Source organism: Haemorhous mexicanus, chromosome 3 (assembly GCF_027477595.1).
Source record: "Haemorhous mexicanus isolate bHaeMex1 chromosome 3, bHaeMex1.pri, whole genome shotgun sequence".
Classification (NCBI taxonomy): domain Eukaryota; kingdom Metazoa; phylum Chordata; class Aves; order Passeriformes; family Fringillidae; genus Haemorhous; species Haemorhous mexicanus.
The window spans coordinates 84,335,621-84,362,154 of record NC_082343.1 but is presented as its reverse complement, the minus strand read 5'-3'; the positions used below and the strand labels follow the sequence as shown (position 1 = coordinate 84,362,154).

General features: G+C 35.9%; 1 protein-coding gene across 5 annotated transcripts in view; it reads left to right on the top strand.

Annotated features, from left to right (window-relative positions):
• DOP1A (DOP1 leucine zipper like protein A) overlaps positions 1–26,534 on the top strand; it is a 60,203-nt gene that overhangs the window by 2,218 nt on the left and 31,451 nt on the right. For all 5 annotated transcript variants that reach the window (XR_009485880.1, XM_059842542.1, XM_059842541.1 and 2 more), the window contains exons 2-12: positions 8,913–9,104; positions 10,203–10,384; positions 12,617–12,787; positions 14,112–14,301; positions 14,915–15,013; positions 16,114–16,213; positions 18,583–18,692; positions 20,698–20,806; positions 23,073–23,193; positions 23,882–24,001; positions 25,675–25,789. Coding sequence is in view for 4 of the 5 variants with exons in the window: in XM_059842542.1 (XP_059698525.1) it covers positions 8,967–9,104; positions 10,203–10,384; positions 12,617–12,787; positions 14,112–14,301; positions 14,915–15,013; positions 16,114–16,213; positions 18,583–18,692; positions 20,698–20,806; positions 23,073–23,193; positions 23,882–24,001; positions 25,675–25,789 (1,455 nt within the window). In the remaining variant the exon portion in view is untranslated. The remainder of the gene's footprint in view (positions 1–8,912; positions 9,105–10,202; positions 10,385–12,616; positions 12,788–14,111; positions 14,302–14,914; positions 15,014–16,113; positions 16,214–18,582; positions 18,693–20,697; positions 20,807–23,072; positions 23,194–23,881; positions 24,002–25,674; positions 25,790–26,534) is intronic.

Sequence of the window (26,534 nt, the reverse complement as noted above, 5' to 3'; positions counted from 1 at the left end):
GCCTGCTCACCGGCATAGCAGTACAAAATGTAGAAAAGGCCTTGGCTCTGTGTAAGCCTGTCCAGCAGTAACAAAAATATCTCTATATTATCAACCATGTTTAGCACAAATCCAAAACAGCCCCCTACCAGCCACTGTGAAGAAAATGAGCTGTACTCTGCTGGTGTAAGGGGGCTCCGCCTGTAATCTCCTACCATTGTTTTCTGTTTGAATAGAAGGAGGGCACTTCCCTGTGTTCATCACTGGTTTAGTTCTCTTGGCCCCCTTTCCTGCTGTCCACCTTTAGTGTCTTCTTGCTTAGCCAGGAATGACTGCTTGCTCTGGTTTGGCTGGCTGAAAATGCTTATTGATATTCTTTTCTCTCTCTTCTTCCATTTCTTATTTTTTTGTCTTTTGTGGAGCTGTATTATGTTAAATCTGCAGTGTGTAGAAGAGAACCAAGAAGAGATATGAAGTGTGTTGTTAAAAACCCCTGTTTTGAGAATGGCTGAAAAAAGTAGGAGATAGAGGCTGCACTAAATGATACCTGCTAAAGCATGAAATAGGAAAATGGAAGTAATTTTTCTGTATGCACATAAATTGTCTTCCAGATTAATAACCATGTTGCTCTGACTTGTAGCTGAAAAGAAGCTGAATGATAAATAGAAACAGTAAGTGATATGTTTCCCTCTGAGAGGCCGGGGAGAAGAAACACTGCAGGATCAACCATTTTCTCCCAATAACTGAAACAAGAAATGAAAAGAAAACACCAAGGAGAATCAGTAACAAGGAGAATCAGTAAATAGCTTTACTAGTCAACACATTCCTATTTTTATCAGAAACTTGTAGTTCAGTATAAGCATTAAAAAATAATTAGAAGTCAGGGCATGTGCCTAACTGGGTTTTTCATTTGCAGAAATTGTAGTGAATTTAACCTTTTATTTAAGTCTTTTCTGGCTTACTTCTGAGGATAGGGAGAGTGAACAAGTTTTGGTCCAGGCACTGTTTTCAGAATAGTCAGAAAAGGATTCTACTTTCCAAATTCCTTTGAAATCTACCTCTGGAACTGGGAAACCAGATGCATTGTAAAATTTAAGCACAGTCTAGATAATGCAGAGTTATATGCACAACATATGACACCATTTCAGAATTAAAATCAGAATAAAATTATAGGAATTAGTTGAAATTTGAAATTAATTACTTGCTAATAACTTAGACCTCAGGCATAATAAAAAAGGAAGATGGACCAAGTCTTGCCCAAATGCATTGTATTAGGTTATCCAAGTAAGGTAAGGATAAGGATATGAGAGCTTCTGACTTTTGCCTTTGTGAAAAGACCTGTCAGGATTGTTTGGAGACAGAATGTTAAACCCATCTAAAGCTACATATTAGAACAATGGGTATGGATTTATGAAAGGCTATTGTGAGCAAAGAATAAATGAATAAATTACCTGGCTACCACTTTTTTGTTGTTAATTTGGTAGATTCTGTGTTAAACTGCGTATCAGAATATTTTGAGAAGTCTCATTGTAAAGACATAGATTTACCCTGGAAGCAAAGCTTCTCTCTCAGTACAGACTACTGCAAGTGTAATGTAAGACAGTGAACCTCATCTAAGTCCTTTTTTTGTGTACTAAGCTGAAAAGTATCCTGAAGTTGGCAAACTCTCCTTTAAAACAAAGTGTAAAAAAAAATGTAGTGAAAATATAACTGTAAATGAAGTGATTCTTGTTTGGATTTATTTCGTTGTTATTTTTGCTTTGGCTTTTTTTGCCATTGTTTATTTATTTTAAATGCATTACATATTAATTTGACTTACTAATTCAACAAGAGTAAAAAATATGCAAGAAAGAAAAAGAATACCCTAAGGTAAGTCTCCTCTCAATAAATGCTGGAAAAGAAAAGCTGGCTAGTTAAAAAGGAATTGTTTTCAGAGAGGGTATAAGGACCATTTGAAGACACGATGCTGAAGCGCCCAAAAGTGAAAATAAATTGCCATTTATTTAGGAAGCCTGTCCTGTTCCTGTGCTCAGGCAGCTGGAGAGAAGATAACTATTTGACGTCGTGCACTTATCAAGCACCACTCGACAGGGAGGGCCGTGTTCCCAGGCCCAGTGGGTGCGTGTGAGAGCTGGGCAGTCCTGCTGTTTCACTGGGAAGGCACAAAGCTCACGGTGCTCACAGGCGGCACAGGAGCCACGGTGGGGGCGGCTGTGCTTGCACCAGGACAGTCGTTCTCCCTGTGACAGTGCTTTTTCCAACCCACTGAACTTGTGGTTACTGTGGATGTGGCTATGGAAGGTGAATTCCTTCCATATCCTGTTTTGAGTAATCCAAACAGCCTTCTTGCTAATATTCAAACTCAGGAGCTCTTTATGAAGGTGAGAACTGATGCGGTGTGATGGTGCAGGTTTGATTGTGCGTAGGTGAAAAAGGCCCTACCAGCTCGGGGAGTGAGACCACCTTTTTTTTGAGCATGGCAACAGTTTCTTTTGGTCCAGGGAGCAGTTGTTGATACACTATAGACAAAGATACACATAACTTTAGAGTAAGGATTTTATGTTTCTGTTTGGCTCAGCATTGTGAACGTGACTGGTGACTCCGGATTATATTTCATGTTCTAGTGGAGGGTGTCCCTGCTCATGGCAGAGGAGTTGGAGCTAGATGTGCTTTATGGTCTCTTCTAATTAAAAAAATTCTATGCTTTAAAAAAACTTCCCAAATATTTGTTATTGTTCAGGTGTCAGCTGTGAGAATGAAATAATTATTTTTAAAATGTCTTTGGTCAAATTGTTTACTTCTTTGATGGATGTGTTGCTGCCAAAATTTAGGCAGCGGTTGTGTGGAAGGATGGTAACTCTGTGAGCTGAGATGAAATAAAATTTAAGGAGGCAACCCTCTGAACACTTGTCATATTGAGTGAATGGTAAATTTTAGGGGTTTTTGGGGGGTTTTTGTTTTGTTTTGTTTTTTTTCTTCCAATGTGTAATTTAATATGAGGGAAATAGTGATCAGTTCTAGATTTAGACTGAAATATTATTTGTTCCAATACAGTGGTCAACAAAGGGAAGAAGGGGGGAAAAAAGGAAAGAGTTGAAGAATAACCACAATTTCAAGGAAGCATTTTCCCATTTTTCTCTATGTTGTGTAATTCTGACTTAAATTACCATCTGTTTTTTCGTAAGACATGTTAGATGTTTAGCATAATTTTGAATAAGAAGCAAGGCTTTCTGGAGCAGTTGATTTTTGGATGTAAAGTGGTCACTGATTGAGCTGTAATTTATTACATAGATAATTCAGGAATCATTTGTTGTAAGAAAGGAAAAATGGGGAAATGCTATTTTAGTAAGAAGAAAATAGTTAATGGTTGACCTGGGTTGTAAGAAAGAGGCAAATCATCATCTTTCATTTACTGAGTGACATAAGTTCAGATCTGTGAAATCTGAATGTGTGGTTTGATCTCATGAAGAATGATGCTTTAAAAGTAGAGACTCAAGTGTAAAATTCTGGCATTCATGAAGTGCACAAGTACTTAACTCTAGAATAGATGATGTCTGTTATACTTTGCCAGAAACACTAAGGTAGTCCTGAGCAGTATGCAACCAATGGTGCTCAAGGGCTGAAAGGAATCAGAAGTGTTCTCTTAGTGGGTCTGGAGTCAAAATCAAGATTTCATTCTAGTGTATCAAACTGTTTTGTAGTTCACCTGTTATATATTGAGAAGCTGTAATAAAATAGAATTGACTAGAGGGGTTAAAATGTCGCCCTGAACTGAGCTTTTAAGAGGCAATTGGAAGAGATATGTATTTGTCCATGAGAGTGAGAAGTCTTTGGTCACTTTCTTCTCCCCTCTGAAAAACAGATAGACATAGATTTGATTTTTTTTTAATTTTAGAAAAATTGTGCTCCAAAGCATATTCATTTAGGGTTTGTTTATTATTAAAAATTTGTTCTTTTAAGTAGTAACTAGAGCATCTGAATTCTTACAAGGCTTGTTGTACGTACCTTATGAATTTTTAACCTTGTTCCTTGCTCCTCTTTATGAACTCCTGTCTGGTGTAAGCCACCCTTTGGAATACCATTTGACAGGAATAGCAGAAAGAACATTTTACATACCTGATGTACTTGCATCAGACTGTGCTCAGTGATAGACTTTGGTTTATTCCAGTCTTTTTTCTGTGAAGAACATGGAAAAGATGGAAAAAAAGTACTTTTTTTTTTTTTTTTTTTTACTGACAGTTGGCTTTTTTTCTGTAATAATAAATAAACTTGTTTTGTAGCTTTAGAAGTAAGGAGGGTACACATCCAGTTGGGTGTGTAAGCTAACCTCTGTAGTACAAGCAATAGGTTTTCTTGCATTTAGTTCTTTTTTGGTATGAGAATAACTCCAAGGAAAACATCTTGTGTTAAGAAGTTTCCAGTGTGTGTAATGCAGATTATTATACAGATGTGATTCAATTAAATTTTGTTGTGAAAGAAATTTGAACACCTAAAGCAGATCTGTTTTTTCTGTGGAAAAATATAATGTGCTGTGTCCACTTGTGAATATGACTAGGTAGAAAAGTGTACTAAGAAGTTATTAATCACAATATTAAATCTTACTAAGTGTTGTAGATTGTTGAAGGATACTAATGACATAATGGCTAGTTATAGTTAATAATACTGCTAGGTGGGGTTATTTTCTTTTGTTTGTTTGTGTAGTCTGGGGGAGATTCTTCTTTCATTTTTCTACTGAATAGCAGTTGGCCAAAATAACAAGTTCAAATGGTTCTTATTCTTCAGAAGACATCAGAGATTCCTGTTTGAAAAATTCTGAATAAGAGAACTCTGTGGAAAGTCAATGTAGAAACAGAGTAATTAGCTGTAATTGAAAAATCTTAATCTGTGGTTATAGAAGAATGTATGTGTTTTCTGTATATGAATTTTATCTGAAGAGTCTGGTGTGGGATTTGCAAGACTTATTTTGCTATTCATGTTGTTAAATGCTTCTGAGCAGAAGCAAAGCATAATAAATTACCAAATGACAAGGCTTCTGTTTTCTTTGTATTCAAATCTGTGTTTGTATCGAGTCTATTTAAATACAAATGTTTTTCTGCAGTTGCTGGTTTATTATGTGGGCAGCTTAAAAAGCAATAGCAGTACAGAGAAATTGGAATTTTTTGTCATCTGCTTTTTAATTGTCTACTAGTTCTTTTACTGTACATCCCATAGCCACCTTTGAAATGGTACACAATTTTAAAAATGCCTTGGAATATTGCATTGCAAAGCAGAAACCCTGAAGAATTCAAAGGAGCAAGCTTGTGAGCTCAGATTCTTACAGTACTTGGAACAAATCTTGAGAATTCTTGATGTATGCAGATTTGTACTTCACAATCAGCCACTGGACCTGTACCAGTATTTCAGTATTGCAGATTGGTGTGAAGCATACAAATAGAGCAATTATCTGATGCTTGAAAAATACAAGAGTGGAATAGTAGCAAATCAAACCCGAAGAGGAGTTTTTGCGTAAAACAGATAAGGGAGAGCTTATGAAGCAAGTCTTACAACCTTGTGATTGAATCAGAACAGAATCTAGATAAAAGCTGCATTTATGGAATTGCTTTGTTGAAGTTGTTGTTCCTCTCCACATTCCTTTGGCTTCAGTGAAAAATATTTAGAGCCTCTTAAACAGGTGAATAGTTTGTGTTGAGGTGAGACAGAAGGCACTTAGGTACAACAGTTATGAAGAATGAGCACTTGCTGTGGAAACACAGCTGAAGCAGTATTGTTTTAACATGAGTTGGAGGAAAACCAATACCACCTCATCAGTGAAGAGAACTGAAAGCTGCTCTGGGAACACACTATGCACAGCCCTCAGCTAAAGAGCCACAGCCCCAGACACCTGCTGTCCTTGTCAGAGTCATGCGCAAAGACTCCACAGACATCCAGGTGTACCCAGAATCGAGTGGAATCCATATTTTAATCCACACTACAAGGTGAAGTAGAAAGTAGTGTCAGGACCTACTTCTGCAATCACTTGTGATTTAAATAGAATTATGTAAAATAATTTGAAAGTGTATAGTACATCTTAGTTTCTTCCTTGTTGATAATAAACAATGGGACAGAAAGCAAATTTACTTTTTGACATTCATTTAAAAAGTCACGGCCATCTAACAGGTCAGTGATTGCCTGTACCCGACTCATGAGAATGGCTTAACCTTCAATCTGAGAAGCTTGGCTCATCTCTTCTGGTATACAAAAAGGGAAAAAAAACCCCAAAGGATAGTGCTCTTCATATCTTTGTTTAAAAAGAGAAACAAATACAGAAAATTGCAAGGAAAGTTGGCCCTCATGCCAAATGGTGGTTATGTAATGACGAGATAAGTGCTTTGTTCTGTAGGCTGTGTGATGGTCTAGCAGAAAATGCTATTTTTCAATTTTTTATCTATCAAATTTTATTATTTAACTCATTTTTTCAAAGTAGAAAACCAAGGAAGAATAAGGCTGTGATACATAGAAGGAAATAGACACTACCAAGCTTTACATTGTATTGAAATACCAGCTGTAAAATCAAATGTTTTTAAATCTGCATTTTCATTATAAATGAAGAGATTAGGAAAGTATTGATAAGAATACATTATGGAAACATGAAAAGATTAAAAACCACATTGTGAAATATATTCAGACTAAACAAAAAGAAAACCACAATAAACAAGTTTATTTTTATGTATGAGAACACATAACAATTGGCATTCCTGTAATTTTAATGATTGTAGAATAGAAATAGGCCAAGGTTTATACAAAATAGTACATAACATTTACGTTGTATCCTCTCTGGGTGCCTCACTTATATTGGCCACTTGTGATTTGTCTAAAACTGAGATTTCTTTGTTGGAAAAAGTATGCAAGAAATTCTTTGCATAAATTCTTTTTGAAAAAAACCAACATTTTTAAGATAGAAAAATGAGATCATAACTGTAGAGTAGTAAGAAAACAGAGTATGTTTTTTCTTCTTTATACAAAGCTTCCTAATGATCACATTTGCACAGCCAGTGTGCAGTAGTAGACTTGTCTAAAAGCACAGTTATGCAGTCAAAGATGTTAATGTATTTTGTTTTCAAAATTAAGGGATTGTTCTGATTGGTTTTTAAGTCTGAAAGGAAGCTACCTGTTTAACCCTGTGCTCTACCTGGTTTGTTAAACTTTGATAATCCTTTATCAGATTATTCTCAGCTCTCAGGTCTTTCAAGCACTTGAGGAAGACAGAGCCCTGTCTTCCACTCCACCATAAGTGGTTGCATTTATTCTTTAGCTGGATAAAAAGGATTCTGATGCATTCTTTACTCAAAAAGAATTATTTATTGTGTCAAGTTCTTTCTCCATCCATTGTGCCTGGAAAAAATTGAATTGTGCTGCTTGTATATTTTGGTTCTTTCTTCTTTTTTCAGTGTTAATACTTTATTTCACTTTTGGAGATCAGGCTTTGGTGGTAGTGCAGCTGTCTCTTTGAGAAATCTGTTGGCATTTTACAAGTTTTCCAGAACAAACCTGATCTTTTTTGGGATTTAATCCAAAAATGGTTATTATAAAACGAAACCACATGAAAAGGGTTGGGTTTTTTTTAATTGAAAGTGGTATCTAAATGCTTTATCTCAGTGAGATATTGTGAAATCTATCACTTTGACACTCAGAATATGTTTTTTTAAATAATGGTTTGCATTTCTGTTCTGTCTTGGAGACAGTTTATCATTATTAGTCTGCCATCAGAATCAAGAGTGCAGAAACCTTGTAATTTTTTTGCCTTTTTATTCACTCCTTCCATCCAGCTCTTTTCATTTTGTCTGATACCTTCTTGTTTTTCTCAGTTCTTGCAACTTTCCTTACCATACCTGGAAGACAGTCTGATGAATACTGCTTCTGTATACCTGTTCCATGGTTTGTTTGATTTTTCAGTCATGCTTCAGCCTGCGCTTCTGCACATGATTTTCTTCCCATTTCCCTTTAATGGAGACAGAAGAGAAAAACACCTGCTGAATGTGAAATCTCTTCTGAAACCAAATAAAAAAGAGATCCCAAAAAGTTTTCCCCCAATAACACCTCCATTAAAAAGGGCACTGAATCTGCCTTTTTCACAGACATGCTACAATAGCATTTCTTGTTGAGTTGTATTTGCTTGGGGTAAAAGTAGCCTTAAAAACTCATTTATTTTAAAAGGTCATTGAACCTCTGTTATTAAAAAAAAAAAAGTAGTCTATGACCTATAAAATTACAGGGTGGTGTTTCTCGAACTAAAATATCTTAATTACTTGGCGTAGACTACCACACTATGAAAATATATTGGGCAAATTGCAAAAGCCTATGATTACAGAACACTGGTAAACATGTACTTTTGTTGTGCCTGGATGACAATAATGTAAAAACAAAGTAGAGTTGCATCACTGGATTAGAATAGCAAGTCTTGTAAAAGGAAGTGTTGATGCGCAGAAGTCCTCTTGAATAGTGTGTAACTATTGTATGTATCCTTCAATTTTGTCTTCTGCCTGGGAGTGATTCAGAAAGATTGATGTCTTCTTTTTGCAGAAAAGCTGGTTTGTTGTAAGGTAGGGGTTTCTGGTGATGGATCCAAAGGAAGTAAAAAAGGAAATGAAAAATCACTTTGTTGCATTGTTTAGAACAAACAGTGCTTTTTGGGAGAGAAAATGCATTATTTTTCTAGGGATTTTTGTTTGGCTTGAGATGTTGTGATTTCTTATTATTTGTTTGTGTTTTTTAGTAGGACTTGATGTTGGATATGTGTTAAATATTTGTTAATATTTGTTTACAATATGTTAGCTTTTGTTTAGGTTTGTTGTAACCTAATTTCTGATTTTTTTGTAATGTCTTTGAGGAAAATGTAGTGCTTTTTATATATATTTTAACAATTTCAGGGCTTTTTTCTTTTATCTTTTGAATAGGTAATGTCTGTACATGAATTGCAAGCTGGTCTCTAGCGGGGACACCGTGGGAGGATGAACACGGAGGAGCTGGAGCTACTGACTGATTCCAAGTACAGGAACTATGTAGCCGCTGTTGACAAAGCACTGAAGAACTTTGAATATTCCAGTGAATGGGCAGATTTAATATCAGCACTTGGGAAGCTAAACAAGGTATGCCTGGCAAGTGCTCTTAGAAAGACTCAGGAATTGCAAAAGTACAGAAGTGCAGGGTTCCAGCCGTCTCTTGGAAATATTGCAGCACTCTGAGCCAAATGGGTGTGTGCAAGGAGCAAACAAATCCAGCGCTTTTCTTTCTAGAGTTGAACCCCTTGTAATCGGAACTTAAGGGAGAAGTTATTTACATTTCTAGTGGAAATAAATGCAACACCTCTTTTATTAGTAACATTTATTTCTAATATTGTTCAATGTTATAGAAATAATGTGAAAACAGTAACTGGTATAAATATCAGCAGTAGTTTTATGAAGCATAAGTTTTGAAATGAGACTCAAATCATTCATGGACCAGAGAATGCTATTTTTCTGATTCATTTTAAGAGTTAATTTTAATGGGCAATATCATTGTAATCTTTAATAGCATTTCACAAATGCATACAGATCTTGATATTCATAAAAATCTTGTTTTAGCCAGTTGTATGTGTTTCTAGGCAGCATTCAGGAAAACGACACTATAGTTGGAAATGGCATCATTATTTTGTATAAACTCTCGTTTCTTTCTTTTTTTTTTTTTTTGATTGTAGCAGTTCTTGCTGCATGTTTGTGCAACGTAAAGGCTATGATATAGAGAAAAAAAAATCAAAACATGTAAAAGCAACTCTGTTCTCCTGTCCTGAAGTGATTGCATAGTTTCAGACAGTGGTAAAGTTTTGTATGTGATCTCACTCTATGGCATTCTCTTAAAGCTATCCCAGACTCATGACCCACAGTTTAATAGTCCTCTTTGAGCTAGTGATAATGGATTTTATGAAATGGAAATAGCAATTTTTGTCCTTAAATGGACGAGTAAATGACAAATGGACAAGCTATAGGCAAGAAGCACATTACAAGTGAAGTTGCCTTTGCAATATTACCTATAACAAGTGTACAAGTAAAAAGCATGACGAAGAAAAAACTTTACAGTGGATTTTAACAGCCTTGGCTTTTTGTCTTGTAACCTAGGTTTGTGTGGTGACTTATGAAACACGTCCAAGTACTCCTTTTATAAAATGTGCATTTGATGTTTAACATCTTTTGTGCTGTTTTTCTTTTTAGGTGCTACAGAACAACGCCAAGTACCAGGTAGTACCCAAAAAGTTGACGATAGGCAAGCGCTTGGCACAATGTCTGCATCCAGCTCTGCCGGGAGGGGTTCATCGCAAGGCACTTGAAACATATGAGATCATTTTTAAAATCATTGGACCCAAGCGCCTGGCCAAAGATCTGTTCCTCTACAGGTACAGTAGTACAGTATTTTAAACAACTCCATTCCAAATGCATAGCCAAGATCCTTTTGTTTTCCTGCATTTTTATATTCACAGCATTACTTTGTTATATTGCAAGAATCAGTCAGAACCAATTTCTTTCCCTCATGTTATTGGTGCTTGTCTAGTATTTTTATTCTGAATATTGTGTAACGGAAGAGAAACAGATCACCTAAATTTTTGTTGGGAACTGATTTAGTGCAAGAAAATCTGGAATTTATTATATTTTCATTGTAGTGAAGTGTTCTGCCTCTATGTACCATATGTATAGTAATTGAAAGGTTAGCACCTCATTGTATTAACATTATATTTTACTATTTTAAGTGTTGTTGGAAAAGAGTCTGAGTATAGTTTTTTGCAAAAAGCTTTATTATCAAATCAACAGAACAGAAAGATTTGTTTTGTTTGCATGGGGGGCAAATACAAACTTTTTCTCAGTCTCTGGAACTGATAATAATGAAAAGGAAGGATACCCTTGAAAAGTTAAGATAAGACAGCATATACTGGTTCCTAAACCTCCATTATGAGGCATATATTTTTGGTTAGGTGGGGTGGGCAGGACATAAAGTTATTTATTATATAATTAATAGTGAGATGTGTGCACACTGTCACACATTTCTTGATCTTTACCTGTCCCTAGGGATTAAAATTTCATTGGTTTAAGTAATAGCAGGATAAAATAGAATTCTGCTTAGGAGGAAAAGGTGTTCATTAATGCTTGGAAAGAAATTGCATGCCTTAGCATCAGCTCTTCTGTCTTGCATGGTCATGATGTTTATATATAATCACATTGAGAAGGGGAGTGTTTTGGTTCTCTGTTTCCACATGTTTTAAAAGACACTATGAACCCATAGCTCATGTTTTTTTGCTTGTATGGTGATTCAGTAGCTGCAAGATTGCATTAACAGTAAGTTCTAGGGTAATGGAAAATGCTACCTTGTATAATCTAACTAAAAGCCATTGTACTGCTGCTAGGGCAAAGACAGACATTCACATTAAGGCATTATCAAAGATTCCAGTATTTGTCATGAAAGCAGAATGCCAGTGTCTGAACATCAGACCTTGAAGTGTGAGTAATAGCCTTACAAAGAATGACTGGGGGTTAGTGGGCTGCTTATTGAACAAGAAGACATTTTCTGTAGAAAAAAGAAGCCAATTGACAATGGTAAAGGACAGTTTCTGCTAGACAGATAAAGGCAAAAAACATTTTTACCAAAAGTTTTGTATTTTGGAACAAGTTTTATAGGATTTTTTCCTCTATCATGGACAATATCCTATCTACATAGATATTTCTTTTAATAGTAAATTAGAAGGTATACATTTTAAGACCCTTTCCTTAAAATTACCTTTTTTACTGTTCTTTGATTTTCTTCTTCATATGTCCAGGTCTTCTAACCTGAGCCCTCAATGATTTTGAAAATTGAAGTTGTGTTCACATGCATTTGATTATTAGTACAATTTGTAATAATTTCTGATATTTAGTAGCAGTAGCAAATATTAATTTAGTATCCATGTAACTTCTTAGGAGATCACATATATAACTTCCATGAACTTATGCTCACATTCAAGTAAATTCAGGACATACTTCCAATGTTTTCAGTCCTTTACAGGCTGTGTAATGAACAGAATTGCAAATATGGTTTATTGTTAGTTTTAGAATCTGCTTTCAGACTGAATTTCCAAATTTCTGAAGTAGACATATACTTTGATGCCACTTAACAGTTACCTCAAGGTTACTTGATGAAATAAAACACCATGGTTCTTTCAGAAAATTATTTCTATGAATTTCCTCAAATTGTTGTTACCCAGTCTTGGGTTTTTTTTTTTAATAAGTGCAAAGAAAATGTATTTTTAAATACAATTTTCGTTGTGATGTGGTTCAGTGTGGGCAAAATTAACATTTTGTTATGCAGAGATGCTTCTGGTTTATCATATTTATTTTATTGAAAGACAGTGAAAGACAGTCATCTCTGGGCCTTCAGTGCTTGTTATCACAATAGTGATAAAGCTCATAAGCCTTGGGGTACCAACCTGTCCATCCAATGGCAGTCATATTGTGTGGTGGTCTATGCCTATGCACAGTTCTAAGATAAAAATCTGATCCTTATAATAACTATACTGAATGTGCCTATAGCAGTCTTTAGAAAGAAAAAAAATTGTCACATGAGAAGCTTCTTTAAAAAAGGTAAAATTTATTTTTTACAGTTCTGGACTATTTCCACTCCTTGCCAATGCTGCTATGTCTGTCAAGCCAACATTATTGAGTCTGTATGAGATTTATTACCTCCCTTTGGGAAAAACATTGAAACCAGGACTGCAAGGACTGTTAACTGGGATTCTGCCTGGGTTAGAGGAGGGATCAGAGTATTATGAAAGGTAAGGATACTTATGTTAATAAGGAGATATGCTTCATCTGGGGGTGTTTACTGTAACTTTTCACTACGTACTTGTATGTGGATTTTATTGTTTTCAAGGTGGTTGCTTTTTAATTTGATGCTGTCATATTGCAAAAGAATGGTGTGGTAGGAGGTTCTTAGCGTTAATTAGGACAAATGAACTGTTAGTTGTTCCTGCTAGTAGTTATGGAAAGGGAATTGGCATTAAGCAGACTTAGTGTTATATGCTAGTCTCTTCTCCCAGCAATAGAGAAAATGGCTTTGGGTTGTTCCAGGAGAGGCTTAGGTTGGATATTTGGAAAAATTGCTTCACTTAAAAGGTTGTCAAGCATCAGAACAGGCTGCCTGGGGAAGTAGTGGAGTTACCATGCCTGGAGGTATTTAAAAGCCATGTAGACGTGGCAGTTTGGGACATGCTTTAATGGTGGATTTTGCAGTGTTGGGTTGGACTCCATGATCCTTAAGGTCTTTTACAACCTAAAAAATTCTGTGACTCTTGATATGGGTTGGCATACATAACTGCAGCATCTGGGCTGCTGAGGTAGCATCTTAACATATTAAAGGATGAAGTTACACTCCATCACTTGGAATTCTTGGAATTGTTCACATGCTTACATATTCTTGATATTTCCAACTTCAGAAACTTGAATTTTCACCACTTGTATGTCAAGAGCAATTCAACACTGTCTTTTTCTGTTTCTGTGTAGGCAGACACACACACACAGTGTAGTTGGCATCACTACAACGGGGAACAAGGTCTATCCAGCTTGCCTCCTGGGGCCTGCCAGAGGGTGTAGAGGTGCTGCCACATGAGCTGGAGGAAATGAGGACTGGGGAAGGAATTGCTTGTGCTCAAAGAATTGGGGTATTTTTATGCCTTGTTATTACCAGATGGACTCAGTGCAAGGAATAAGAGGGCAAAAGCCATCTGCTTTGATTCTTTTCTTCAGTAGCTATGCTTTTCTGGTGTCTGTCTGAAACCTCTGTCTGTGGCAGCACTTGGCTTTAAGCAGCAGATGAAGGAGTTATTTGGCTCTTTGAACATATGGAGTACATAAGGAATATATAAAGAGAAGCTGTGGGCAAGCCAAAAGCCTTTTGCAAGCCAGATTGGTCCACAGGCTTGCTAGGTGGATTGCTCTGTTTAGGCTGCATTATAAGGTTCAGTGTATAACTGGGCCTCTCTTGGCCTCTCAAAAGCAACTTTTGACCTGTAACAATTAATTTTAATACTTCTTAAAACTGGGGGCAGGGGCAAGAGCTGTGATATAAGCCCTGATTCAGCTGTCTTGGTTTTACTGCAGGACAAACACGCTGCTGGAGAAAGTTGCTTCAGCTGTGGATCAGTCAGCGTTCTACAGTGCTCTCTGGGGGAGCCTCCTCACCAGCCCTGCAGTGCGCTTGCCTGGCATCACTTATGTCCTCTCCCATCTGAACAGGAAGCTTTCCATGGAGGATCAGCTCTACATAATTGGCAGTGACATTGAATTAATGGTAATGTTTTAATGGAACAATGCAATGGAACAACACATAACAACATTGAAGTTACTTACTTATTATGTAATGTATTTGGGGGGGGGAGGGATTTTAATTTGGACTTAGCCTTTGAAGAGATAAAATGCATGTTTATTATAGCTCCAGTTAAACTGATGTTTTGGTGCATGGTAGGAGTGTTTCAAAACTGAATTAATGTATCAGAATTGCTTAGGTTTTGTGTAAAACTTTCCATTCATTACATACTTCAGTTAAAATTGATTGAGTTTTGTTGCAATTTTTGGTTCCTTTTTTTTAAAGAAGTAGAGAATAATTTTGTCTTTTAAACTAGAGAATAATTTTGTCTTTTAAAATTAAGATATTCATTGGTAATATACAAAAAGCAAAAGCTGTTGTATAGTTTAGGGAAACTGTTGATTTTATATTTCCTCAGTGGTGAAACTTTTAATTTTCCCATTTTGTCTTGTTTCATTATTCAAAACTTAAAATAGCTTCATTTATTACTTATCACTGTTTAGAAATAACTGTTCTTATTTTTGAGTGCTGTCTTATATCTACCTCCATAAAATAATAAATAACTATTCTGGGGCGGGGGGGTCTGCCATTACTTCAGGTGGAAGCAGTAAGCACTTCAGTGCAAGATACCAGTGTTTTAGTACAGAGAAGCACGTTGGACCTTATCCTTTTTTGTTTTCCTTTCCACATGAGCCAGGTAGGTTATTAACATGAGAGATGAATTGGCAAATTCCTAAATGTACTTAACTTCTTAAGTCAGTAGCGGTATTTGGTTGATTTTTGTTAATGATTTTCTCCAAGCTCCAGCAAGAGTCACACGTAGGAGTTTCTCTGATAGGTTTGGCTATTCTCATGTCATGATCTCTGCTCTTCTGCTTTTTAACTTGACATGTTAACTTTGAAGTTAACTTTAACTTCTGTGTATGTAAGCTCAAATGATGTTTAGTCTATGTAGAAGCTTTTAATTTGCTCCAGTTTGATGAGAAAGCAAATTACCTGTTAATGTGCAAGTTTCCAATTCCCAGTGTTCGAAATAAGCAAAAGTTAATCCTCTTAGCACAACAGATTCAGAACTCTGGAGAATTGAAAATGGTTTTTGGTTTTGGGTGGATGATTGGCCCTAGAAGTAGTGAGAGATTGACCTTACAACTTCTAGATAATTTTTTCTTGGACTGCATTTATTATTTGTTATGTCCTGTTTTTAAATGATCCATGAATTATTTAACTCCTAGAGGAAAACTTATACAAGACTGATTCTCATTGTTAGAAATTAGGAAAAACCTGCACTTTTATGTAAGAAAGAGCTGTGTTCTTGCTTTGGAAAGTTCTTCACTCATGTTTATCAATTACTATAGGAGTAATTGGAGTGTCTCTATTTAGGAACTGAAACGTTGAAATTATCAATACAACATTTTTTCAATATTAAAACTTAAATGAGCATGTAAAGTAGTAAGAAACTGAAAAAGTACTTTAATTTTTTTTTAAACTGGATTTCAAGAATTTTCTTCCAAAGCTTTTGCCTCATAGTAATATGAAATGTCTTGTAATAAAAAGGAGCTATTAGTCAAATCTGTTATTTTTGCTGTTTTTAAAGGGTGTCTGTTATTATATAGTATCTGCTCCAAACAATAATCATATTTTGGGTTCCTAAGAGCAAGATTGTGTTTTCTTGTACTGTGCAGAATTCAGAAATGTCAAAACAAGAAACTAGCTAGGTTTTAATGAACATTAAACTGCTAACATAGAAAAAGCATTACTTTTCATAGTTAAACTTAAATGTGTTTCTAACTTCTTCAGGCAACACGTCCAGACATGATCAGAATTTTGTCAGCAGCCCTTCACGTAGTGCTGCGCAGGGATATGTCACTCAACCGAAGGCTTTATGCATGGCTTCTAGGTAGGTTTGGATTTCATTCCATTGGCCACTAAAAGTGGAGGATAGACTGTATTTTCTTTATCAGTGTTTGCACTACTGTGTAGAAAGAATCCTGGAAAAATGAAATACTCAATTTCTTCCATAAGTGAGAAAGGCACTTTCTTTCTCCATGGACATAGAAGATGAAGAATATCATCCTGGAACTCATTCCTGTCATATAAATTGTTGATGCATTTTTGTCTAGCAGCAATTATGGGCCACATTCAAGGGCAGAGCCTGGTATAGTAGGCTCATGGAAACAGGCACTCTGAAACTTTTTCTCTTAAAACATAGAATGGAGAAAACAGAGAATAGGCATTATAGAGTGTAAATGGTAGTTGGAGCACAACCGTATAGAAGATAGAAAAGAGTGCTGAAGAGCATTGATATTACAGTTAGTGTATGCAAACTTTAAACTTCATTAGATCTTTGCCTGATTGAATTAATAGATCACCAATCACTTTTCAACACCTTTCAGAAGTAAAAATTGAGCAATTGGGAATACAATTCTACCAAATGACATAAAATCAATATAGTACAAATTTAAATTTTTATACGAAACCAGCATGTAATTAGAAGAGGGAAGCAAAGAATTATTGCTATTAGAAGGCTCTTAACTGTTCAGGGAATAGTTAGAAGACCAGAAATTAGAAGCTTTTAGAAAAAAATTACTCTTATTTAGTTAGCCTTGTTATTTTATGGAAATGAAGCCTGTGGTCACATGAATCTGATCAGTTACTCTTTAAACCCATTTTGAAAGAAGTCAAAATCATGGAGTTCCTAAGTGTGTCCCAGGAATTGGAGACTGAATGGAGAGACATGAAGTGGCTTCTCTACTTGATATGTTTTGCAGTCTGCTGTTACCTTCTTTGTTTGGCTTCCCAGCTCACCAGCAAACACATACGTGCTTTTTGGGCTACCCAGAACCTTGCCCAGCTGATAGTTAAGGTGTTAGAGGCAGGTAGCCTGTGGGTGCCTGGGGAGAAAGGATGTGAGTAGGGAGGGCCCTGAGAGAGAGCTGAAATTATGAGGAGGGAAGAAGTCAGCAGCTGTGTTTTGCATGGTTTTGTGACTGTAGGGGGGCTTGGTTTTGTGACTGTAGGAGCTGCAGGGGTTTAGAAGTTAACTATGAGAAAAACCTGGCTTCTTTGGTTAGTCATTCTTCAAAACACTGACTTGCAAAGGATTCATCTTTTGAAGAATGACAATGAAATGCAATGTTATGCTCCATACCTACATTTTCAAGTTTGGGGAAGAAATAGTTTCTAGATTAAACGCTGCACTCATGTTTCATCTAAATTAGATGAATTAGATATGTCTTTTGCTATTATTGAAAAAGGTATTTTGTGTATTTAAAATATCATGCTGCTTTTTTTTAGTCCTGCAATCTTCTTTTACAGCTATTTCATGAACATAATCTCCACTGAAAGTCATACGGCTTCAGAGAATACTTTTACAGTGATTTCTATATCCTGTGTTGTAAGCAGCTACTTCATCTATTTGTTGTATATTTGGAGAAACTCTCTGACAATATAGGATTTTTGCATTTTTTTCTTTGGATGTTGTGCTGCTTTTCTATTATCATGATATTCTATTCCTAAAATAAGACATTGCAGATGGAGATCAGTTATGTTGAAAGACTGTCTGAATTCTGTTGTTCAGTATGGCATTATTTAATTCTGGTGTGTGCTATTCCTTCCTGTTGTTTTACAGCTAGAGGTGACCTATTAACATTCTCTATGAATAGAAATCACATACATCTCCTTAAATCAGGTTATCTTAACCATTGTTAACCAATAAGTTTTTTTTTTTCTTCCTTAAGCCTATTTTTTTGTGCAATTAAAAACTTACTGGGAAAAGAGAAGAAACTTACAATACAAAGGTCCATCTCATTAGTGTAATTTTGAACTAAAAAAAATATTTTTTGTAGTGTGACTGATATTCTTTCTAACATGTCACTGTGTTTTGATGATCATCTCTATATACTTAACACACTGAATTTTGTGTTCTCATTAATATTGAAATATTTTTATGTGACAGCTTGTGGCTTTCTTTTAAGGATTGTGGGTTTTTCATCATTTGTGAACATTTTTCAGTTGTATGAGATGTAATTGGTTGATAATATTGCATAAAATTAAATTTTTTTATTTGTGTGCAAATTGCTTGTGTGAAAATATAACTTAGTTTCTCGTATTAAACTCTATAAAATCATTTTTTTCTTGCCAACATGACTTGGACTTCATATTGGTAAGTTATCAGTGCTAGTGTGTTGATTTGTAGTTTAAAGAAATTGGCAATGTATTCTGTTAAACTGCAAATATTTATCTGCTTTGTCTTTTGTTTGCTTGGAGGTTTTGATAACAATGGTGCCCTTGTAGGACCCAGAAGTACAAGGCACAGCAATCCCGAGGAGCATGCCACTTACTATTTCAACACCTTCTCTAAGGAGATGTTAGTCCAGGTAGCTATACAGTTTTATTTATGCAGTTTTCTTGGGGCATATTTTTTTATAAACAGATCCTGATCAAAGTTGCTGTAACTTTATCTTTTGACTTGCCAATGCAATGTGACTATGTAGTCTTGTCTTTTTGTGATATTTGTGTCCCATTCTTCCAAAACATTCTCAGTGGAAAAATGAAGACCTCTGGAATAGCAGAATGAACAGAACAATTTTTAGGTTCTCCCTCTCCTTTTTCACAATGAATGAAGCATGTGTGGATGTTACTTGATTATGAACCCAGCACACTGGAGCCTGTTGTTTCATGAACCTGAATTGGAGAATTCTCTTCTGTAGATATGGGAAACTCCTCTGTGTCTTGAGAATCAGAAAAAATATTATCAGATATTTCAGGCACTGAAAGTCTGTGTTAAAAGGGTCTTTTTCCCTGCTAGGAAAAGAGAGCATCTTCTGCTCTCTGTTGGCAGCAGGAATAGTTGAGAAAATTGGCAGTTAAACTAGTTTACCCTTAAAGCCTTCCTGTGTGAGCTGAGATCACTGGTTCTAACAACTGTGTTGCTTTTCTCACGGTAATCGAAATATAGATGTCTTTTAAACTTCTGTGAGTCTGATCTTGAAGTCAGGAAGACATTTTATCTTTAAGGCAAATTGATAAGGTCAGGATTTTTCTGAGTCAGAGCTGTGATGCTATGTATGAGAATGAGAGTGGCAATTCTAACAGTAGTAGCTGACACAAGAATATTCATCCCAGTTTAAATCTGACACCCAGCACAGAGCTAGCACCTTCAGTTTTGTCTGAAGGTTGTGAGATCTGCTGCTCTACTGATGAGGAAAAGACCTCAGAATTCCAGTATTCTAGCAGCAAGGACCTCGTTGGCACTCTCTCACCCTTCTCTTATCACCCTTCTGCCTTCCTTAGCAGATGATTCAGAAATTACTCAAATGTAAAGGAGAGGTCTGAACGAGCTGCAGTTTCACCTGTACCTTATATAAAAAAAAGCCGTGGTGAGCTTTCAGCAGCATTTAGGCATAGTTAATAGTTAAGGTCTTTTTAATTAAAATCTGTGCATCTTTCAAACTTAGTGTCAATAAAGCTTTTCTGTCTGCAAAGAGTATGGACATTAGAATCAGTGCCTTGCCTATACATAATACAAATGACACATAGCTTCTAAAAGCTTCAAAAGTCTTTTGCTGTCTCTTGAAAGACTTTAAAAGCATTGCTCTTTTCTGCCTTATTCTCTAGCAGTCTGTTTGTGATTTGTTTTATCCAGTCAACTCATATCTTATTCACAGATACAATGTACTGAAAATTCTGGCCTGCTAAAGCTATATGAAAGCACAGAAGATTTTTCTTTTAAGATACTTGCTGATAACACTTAGTTTGTAGCAGTTAGCAAGGCCAAACAGGTTTTCATGGGTCTTTCTTATCTCTCTTTTTTGTTCTTCTCTGTTCTTTTTTTTTGAAACTGTAAAAGAAACAAACTAGCTCAGACAGTCAAGTCAGCCAGGCAGAAAACTAAGCAAAATCTGTGGTCGTCTCATGGGGCTTTTTTTAATTCTACAGCTGATTCCCTAACCTGCTTTGGTATAGAAACTCAGTCTTCCCATTTATTTCAGAGCTGTCATTGCTATCTAGTCAAGAAAGTTTTCATCCACATAAGTGAGTATATCATAGGACAGATGTTATTGTTTTATTAAGCCCTTAATATCTACCTACTTTATCTTCTCAAATAATTTGTTCATTAATGCACGTCTTCTCTTTTATTCTTAAGAAATATTGAGTTACCTGCTTATAATACTCTATTTTGATTTTAAATAAATAAAATTTACCAAGTTCTGTTACGCAGAAATGTTCTCTAAGGCAAAGTTGAGAGGATTTAATCATGGGAGACTGAGCTTCAGTGAGATGAAATAGTGGTCTCAACTACTGACAGTTTTCTCTTTATGTGCAGCTTTTATTGCTTACTAGCTTTATTTTTATTTCCTGATATGTTTTTGCTCTTTGTAGGCAATGGTTGGAATATTGCAAGTTAATGGACAGGGAGAAGAAAGCACATTAATGCAAGACTTAAAGCCTTTTCGAATTCTTATCAGTTTGCTGGATAAGCCTGAACTGGGTAATTTTCATTTACTCTTTTTAATTTGTTTCATGCGATTCTGCTTTGAAAATTTTTCTCTTTTTTATCAAATTGAATAAGTTATATGCTTAGTACTGACAGGTTACCCAGATTTCTTAGATCTTCCAAGCTCTATCTATGTTTTATATTGGATTTAAGGCATTCATCTGATTTACCATTTACCAAATGCCATTTCTTCTACTTTCTACACAGGAAACTAATTCAAAGTCATAGAGAGAACTAACTGTGTGTTGGAAGAAGTGCAGATTGGATCTTTTTCATTTCTTTCATCAAATAATGACTTTTACCATTATAAATCTCAGCTGTTGTTTTTGGGAGTAACCTGTTCTTTCTTTAATATACATGCAGAGAGGGTAGATATTAACAATAAAACAGTTAATTTTTTTTTCAGAAGAACTTATGCGGAGCAAGCAAATATTTTTTTTGGTTTTGTGGGTGGTTTGTTGGGATTTCTTTTTGGTGTTTCTTTTCAATTTTCCTTGCCCCTATATAAAGTGTTTAAATGCCCTCTTTAGCAGATGAGGGATGAGGACTATGGGACAAAAGTATTTACAGTTAAGACTTGGATATCTTGCCTTTTTCTTTGGAATACAGTTTTGAAGGTGACTGAAAAAATAATTTTTAAAATCCATTATCAGATTTGAGGGTGTGATAATAAAACCATAAAAATACAATAATTAAAGAAAAAAATTGGTCAGGACAGAAGAACTACAAGGAACAAAATATCTGTCAGAAATTTGCCATCTTCCTTGTAATTTGTGATTTCTAGTGATCAGTCTAAATGTTCAGAGGCAATGTATATGTTAAGATTTCATGAAGTAGCAAAGCTTTGAGGATTCTTTCAGCAAAATGAGATAGAATAATCTACAAGGATTTTTGCTTAATTCCCAGATCATACTCTTAGTGAAGGCAGCTTAGTACATAAGAAAGTAAATGGTATCTCAAGCGGGATTACTTTTTAAATTCCTTTAAAAACAATTTGGGTTTTTTTTGTTCAAAATTGAGATTTAGCTGAAATCCAAAGGAGGAGCTATTTATAGAATCTTAGATATGAATGTTTTGTATTGAAAGGGACCTTACACATCATGTAGTTCCAACACCCGTGCCACAGGCAGAGAAACCTCCCACTAGACCAGGTTGCTCTAAGCCCCGTCCAGCCTGGCCTTGAACACTACCAGGGATGGGGCATCTGTGGCATCTCTGGCAGCCTGTTCCAGTGCCTTTATACCCTCTGGGTAAAGAATTTTTCCCTAGCATCCAATCTAAATCTCTCTTCTTTCAGTCTAAAACTGTTCCCCCTTGTCCTATTCCCATCTGTCTGTATAAAAAATCTCACTCCCTCTTTTCTCATAAGCCCCATCTAAGTACTGAAAGGCTGCAATGAGGTCTCTGAAGCCTTCTTTTCTCCAAGCTGAGCAATCCCAATTATCTCAGCCTGTCTACATAGGAGAGATGTTCCAGCCCACTTGCTATTATTGTGGCCCTCCTCTGGAGCTGCTCCAGCAGGTCCATGTTTCTGTGTTGGGCATCCCAAAGATGGATGCAGTACTCTAGGTGGGGTTTCACAAGAACAGAGTAGAAAGTCAGAATCACCTCCCTTGGCCTGCTGGCCTCACTTTTCCAATGCAACCCGGGCTGTGGTTGGCTTTCTGTGCTGCAATTGCACACTTTCAAAAATACTTCCAAAAAGTACCCTGCAGACTATATCCTGAGCTAAAAAAAACCTATCTCAAATTAAAAAGAAGGATGATGCTCAAAATATTTTATCTTATATTTACATTTAAATATTTGAGTGTGTTGTCCATATGCTAACAACATGAGATAGCTTAGGAAGGGTGAGTATTTCAGAGTGTTTTGACTGAAAGGCACCTCTGATCAAGAATCCATGAAGTCCATTTACATGTTACTGAACTGAGCTAATAAAAAGGGTGTGTTGGCTTTAACATGATGTGTACTGCTGAGACTGCACAGCTTTTGAACTTGGTGTGTTTGTACCCAGCTGCCATTGTACACATATTGAACATGGGGCTTGTGCTTTGTGTACTCCCAGGCACTACAGTTGGCTCAGTGTTTCTGGAATGCAAACAAACCAAACCTTCTGACATTCAGGTAGTTTATGAGATTGAACCAGAAGAAATGTTGTGGTTTCAATGACTAAAGCTAGCTAATGATTTCAATAGCTTTCAGCTGTGGACTGTTGGCAGTGCTATAATTCAAGAGTGTGACTGCTGGTATTTCTCCCTAGGCCCTGCCATCCTGGAGGATGTATTGATTGAAGTGTTTCGAACGTTATATACACAGTGCAAAGCAGAACTGGAGCTTCAGACAGAACCATGTTTCAACAAAGATCACACACAGCTAAGCAGGTAAATAATGAGTATAACGTATTTTGTATGAAATAATAGATCTTTGTTGCTGGAAAAAGGACTGTGAAGCCTGTGGGACTGTAACATGTTTTCTGCATGATACAGGATCTATTAACATTGATTGCAGGTTGTGTTCAGTGCAAATGTGTAAAGTGTTTGGCTTTATTATTTAAATTTTTTTAATATTTAGCATAATTTTTATTCTTTATCCATGACAAAAATTCTTGTTTGATTGATTGTGATATTCTTTGTGTTCTTCAAAAACAAAATAGACTGAGTTTTCTTGCAGTTAAAAAATGAAGACTGCTACAAGAGAGCCAGGGAGTGGGATATAGAGTTTGAAGATTTGAATTTAATATTTTGAAAAGTGGAGAGGACAGGGGTGTTCAAAGCTGGAGAGGGGAGGGAACAACTGTAGGAACAATTATGGTGAAAACAGATTTATTGAAAATGTGGTTAAAAGACAAATATTAAAGAAAGGATAGAGGAGAAGCCTAGCAACTGTGAAAAAACATTGATATGAGCAGCCTGCCAATATCCTGAGCCCTTGAGCAACAGCTACTTGTAGGGATGGGAGGAGGATCATTTGTCAGTGTTCCTTTACAGTGGGTAACTCACAATGATGTGTAGTTATATAACTTGAAAAATAAGTATTAAAATATGAAATGTTCTTTTTATTTTCTTTCAGCAAACTGAGAGAAAACAAGAAAACAGCAGAATTGATTAAAACTGCCAATCTTCTTTTCAATTCCTTTGAGCCTTATTATATGTGGGATTACATTGCTCGTTGGTTTGAAGAGTGTTGTAGGTAGGTGATAATATTTAATCTCTGTATGGGTAAAGTTGAAGTTAATTTTTGTTTTGTATACTTTTTTCCTTCAAAGAAGTCAGTCTCATGAGATCATTAAGCCTTGTAAGTATTTTTTTCCTCCCATCCCTATAACTTCAACCTTTTGGCCAGTTTTCATCAGATGTGATTGTGGGTCTTAGCAACATGAGTTCTCACAAACTCAGTGTCTGGATTAAATCAAGAGACAGAATTAGCCCCTCTACTGAAGGGGAGACTCCAGAGTGACCTCAAAGCTAGTTTTTGTTCTGTCTGGCCAGTACAGGATTACTCATTGTACAAATCACTTTTAGTAAAATTGACAGATTTGCCAGACAACTGATGTGTCATCATTTGTCCTTTTAGGGAAAAAGAAGGGTGGGGATTCTGTGCATGACAAGCAGGGCTACAGGAGAAAATAGCAAACCATAAATCAGGGAAAGTTGAAAATATTAACAGGAGGGAAGGGGATGAAGGGACCACAGAAGAGCAGGGTTTTTTGCTGTGGCAAGGGGGAGATGATGTAGAGATTTCAAATGAAATTAGTATAAATTTTTTTTTCATTTCTTATTGAATTTCTTGATAAAATGTTAAGATACTTGGACATGAATTTGTCTATGAGCCAACAGTGTGCTAACTGTGTGTGTGTGTCTTGGGCTACATTGTGAGGACCATGGGCAGCAGGTGAAAGGAAGTTATTTTTCCTTTCACTTAGTGTTTCTAAGGACAGACGTGGAATATTGTGTCCAGCTTTGGACACGCCACCTGAGGAGAAGTGTTGAGAAACTGAAGAGACTCTGGTAGAGAAACTGCTAAGCTGGTCAGTTATAGGACACTGCATTGAAGGTTGAGGTAGGTGAGTTTGGTTTAGCCTGGCAAAGAGGGAAATTAAATGGCACCTTATGACTTCCTGAAAGGCATTTGCAAAATTCATACAGCTATACTTTTTATAACAGCTGATGGAAAACAAAGGACAGCAACAAGTGCTCACTCAAGTGGTCAGGTTGGACTTTGAGAAAAGCTTTGCTAAGAATATGTGCAGCAGTGGAAGAGGTGGAACAGTGGAAGCCAGGAAGGCTGTGGAACTTTCTTGTGAGATTTCCAGAACTCTGCTAGACAAAACTGTGGACAAATTTATCTAGTGTTTTTAGCAGTCCTGCTCAGTGTGAGAGGTTGATCTAGATGTCTGTGACTTGATTTTTGTGTGTTGGGCTGAATTGCTAACATAAGGATAGTCCTCTACAGCCAGGTAACATGCAGGTGAGTATTTCACTACATATAAGTAGTGTTACTGTCAACATGGATACAAAACTACATCATAAAGAAATGAAATCTGGAGAATTGTTTTTGTTTGGATTTTTTTCTGTATGAGCTGCTGTATTATCTAAGTTTTTGCCTTCAGTGCTCAGTTTTCTGTAGCTTGAATTTCCTTGTATTACAAATGAAGACTGTTTGTTTTACACTAAAAGGCTGGTTGCTGCTTTTTCTGAAATGATGGCATGGGGCCAAATAAGCTACTTAACAGTAAAATGAGAAATTGCTTATTGGTTTATAGTGATTATCACCCAATATATACAGCTTTGCATTAAGATACAGAAATATGGTCAATATAAGGGGATGGAAAAATATTGTGAAACTTCTTTTGAATTTTACAGGAGGACTTTACATGCCAGACTTCAAACTGGGCCTGGAGGTGATAGTGAGCAATCTGAGTTACCTCTCACAAATTTCTGCTTGTTAGTGGATTTTTTGTTGGATATTGTTTCTTTGGTAAGAATTCCTTTATTCATTACTGACATTGGGATTCTGTCTATTTATGGAAATACTATGTATGCTTTATGAAATGCTTTTCCTGAAAATATATTGACATAAATTGACATTAAAAGAAGTTTTTGGTTTGTTGTATGATTCTTGGTAGACTGGTTAGACATAACTGAAATGGGTTTTATGATGCTTGTACCTGAAAATTTTAGCCTGTCCTCATTTTCTTTTCTGTGTATTCATTGCAATTGTAGTCTTTTGTAGTTTGATATGCTAGTTTAAATGTGCAGCTCTCTTTTAAGGACCTTTCAAATGTCATGATAAGATGTACCTTCTTTTTCTGTTGCCATTGCTTAATGTAGCAAAACTGTTGGAACTGTTTTTTCTATAGCTGTCTTTCCTCAATTCTTTGCTTTCTCATTTCAAAGCCTACTAGAAGTATGAGAGTGCTGTGTCAGGTATGGCAATCCGCCTGTTCTTCCTTTAGCTCTTAATTTTTTATCTTTCATTCTTAAACTTTTGTCTTAAGATTAATGAAGTAATAGTAGCATTCTTCAGCCTTCTTATGATGTTTTTAAATGTATTTGTTGTATGATGAACAATATGTACTAGTTTGAAAAGGAGCTAAATATATTCTTTTTGTTTGTTACCCAACTTTTAAGTTAATTTTGTTAGTATTTTTTAGTAAAGCAAAAAATGTATTTCTTATTCTCGGATATTAAGATACTAATTTTCCTTTTTCCATGTTCTGTAT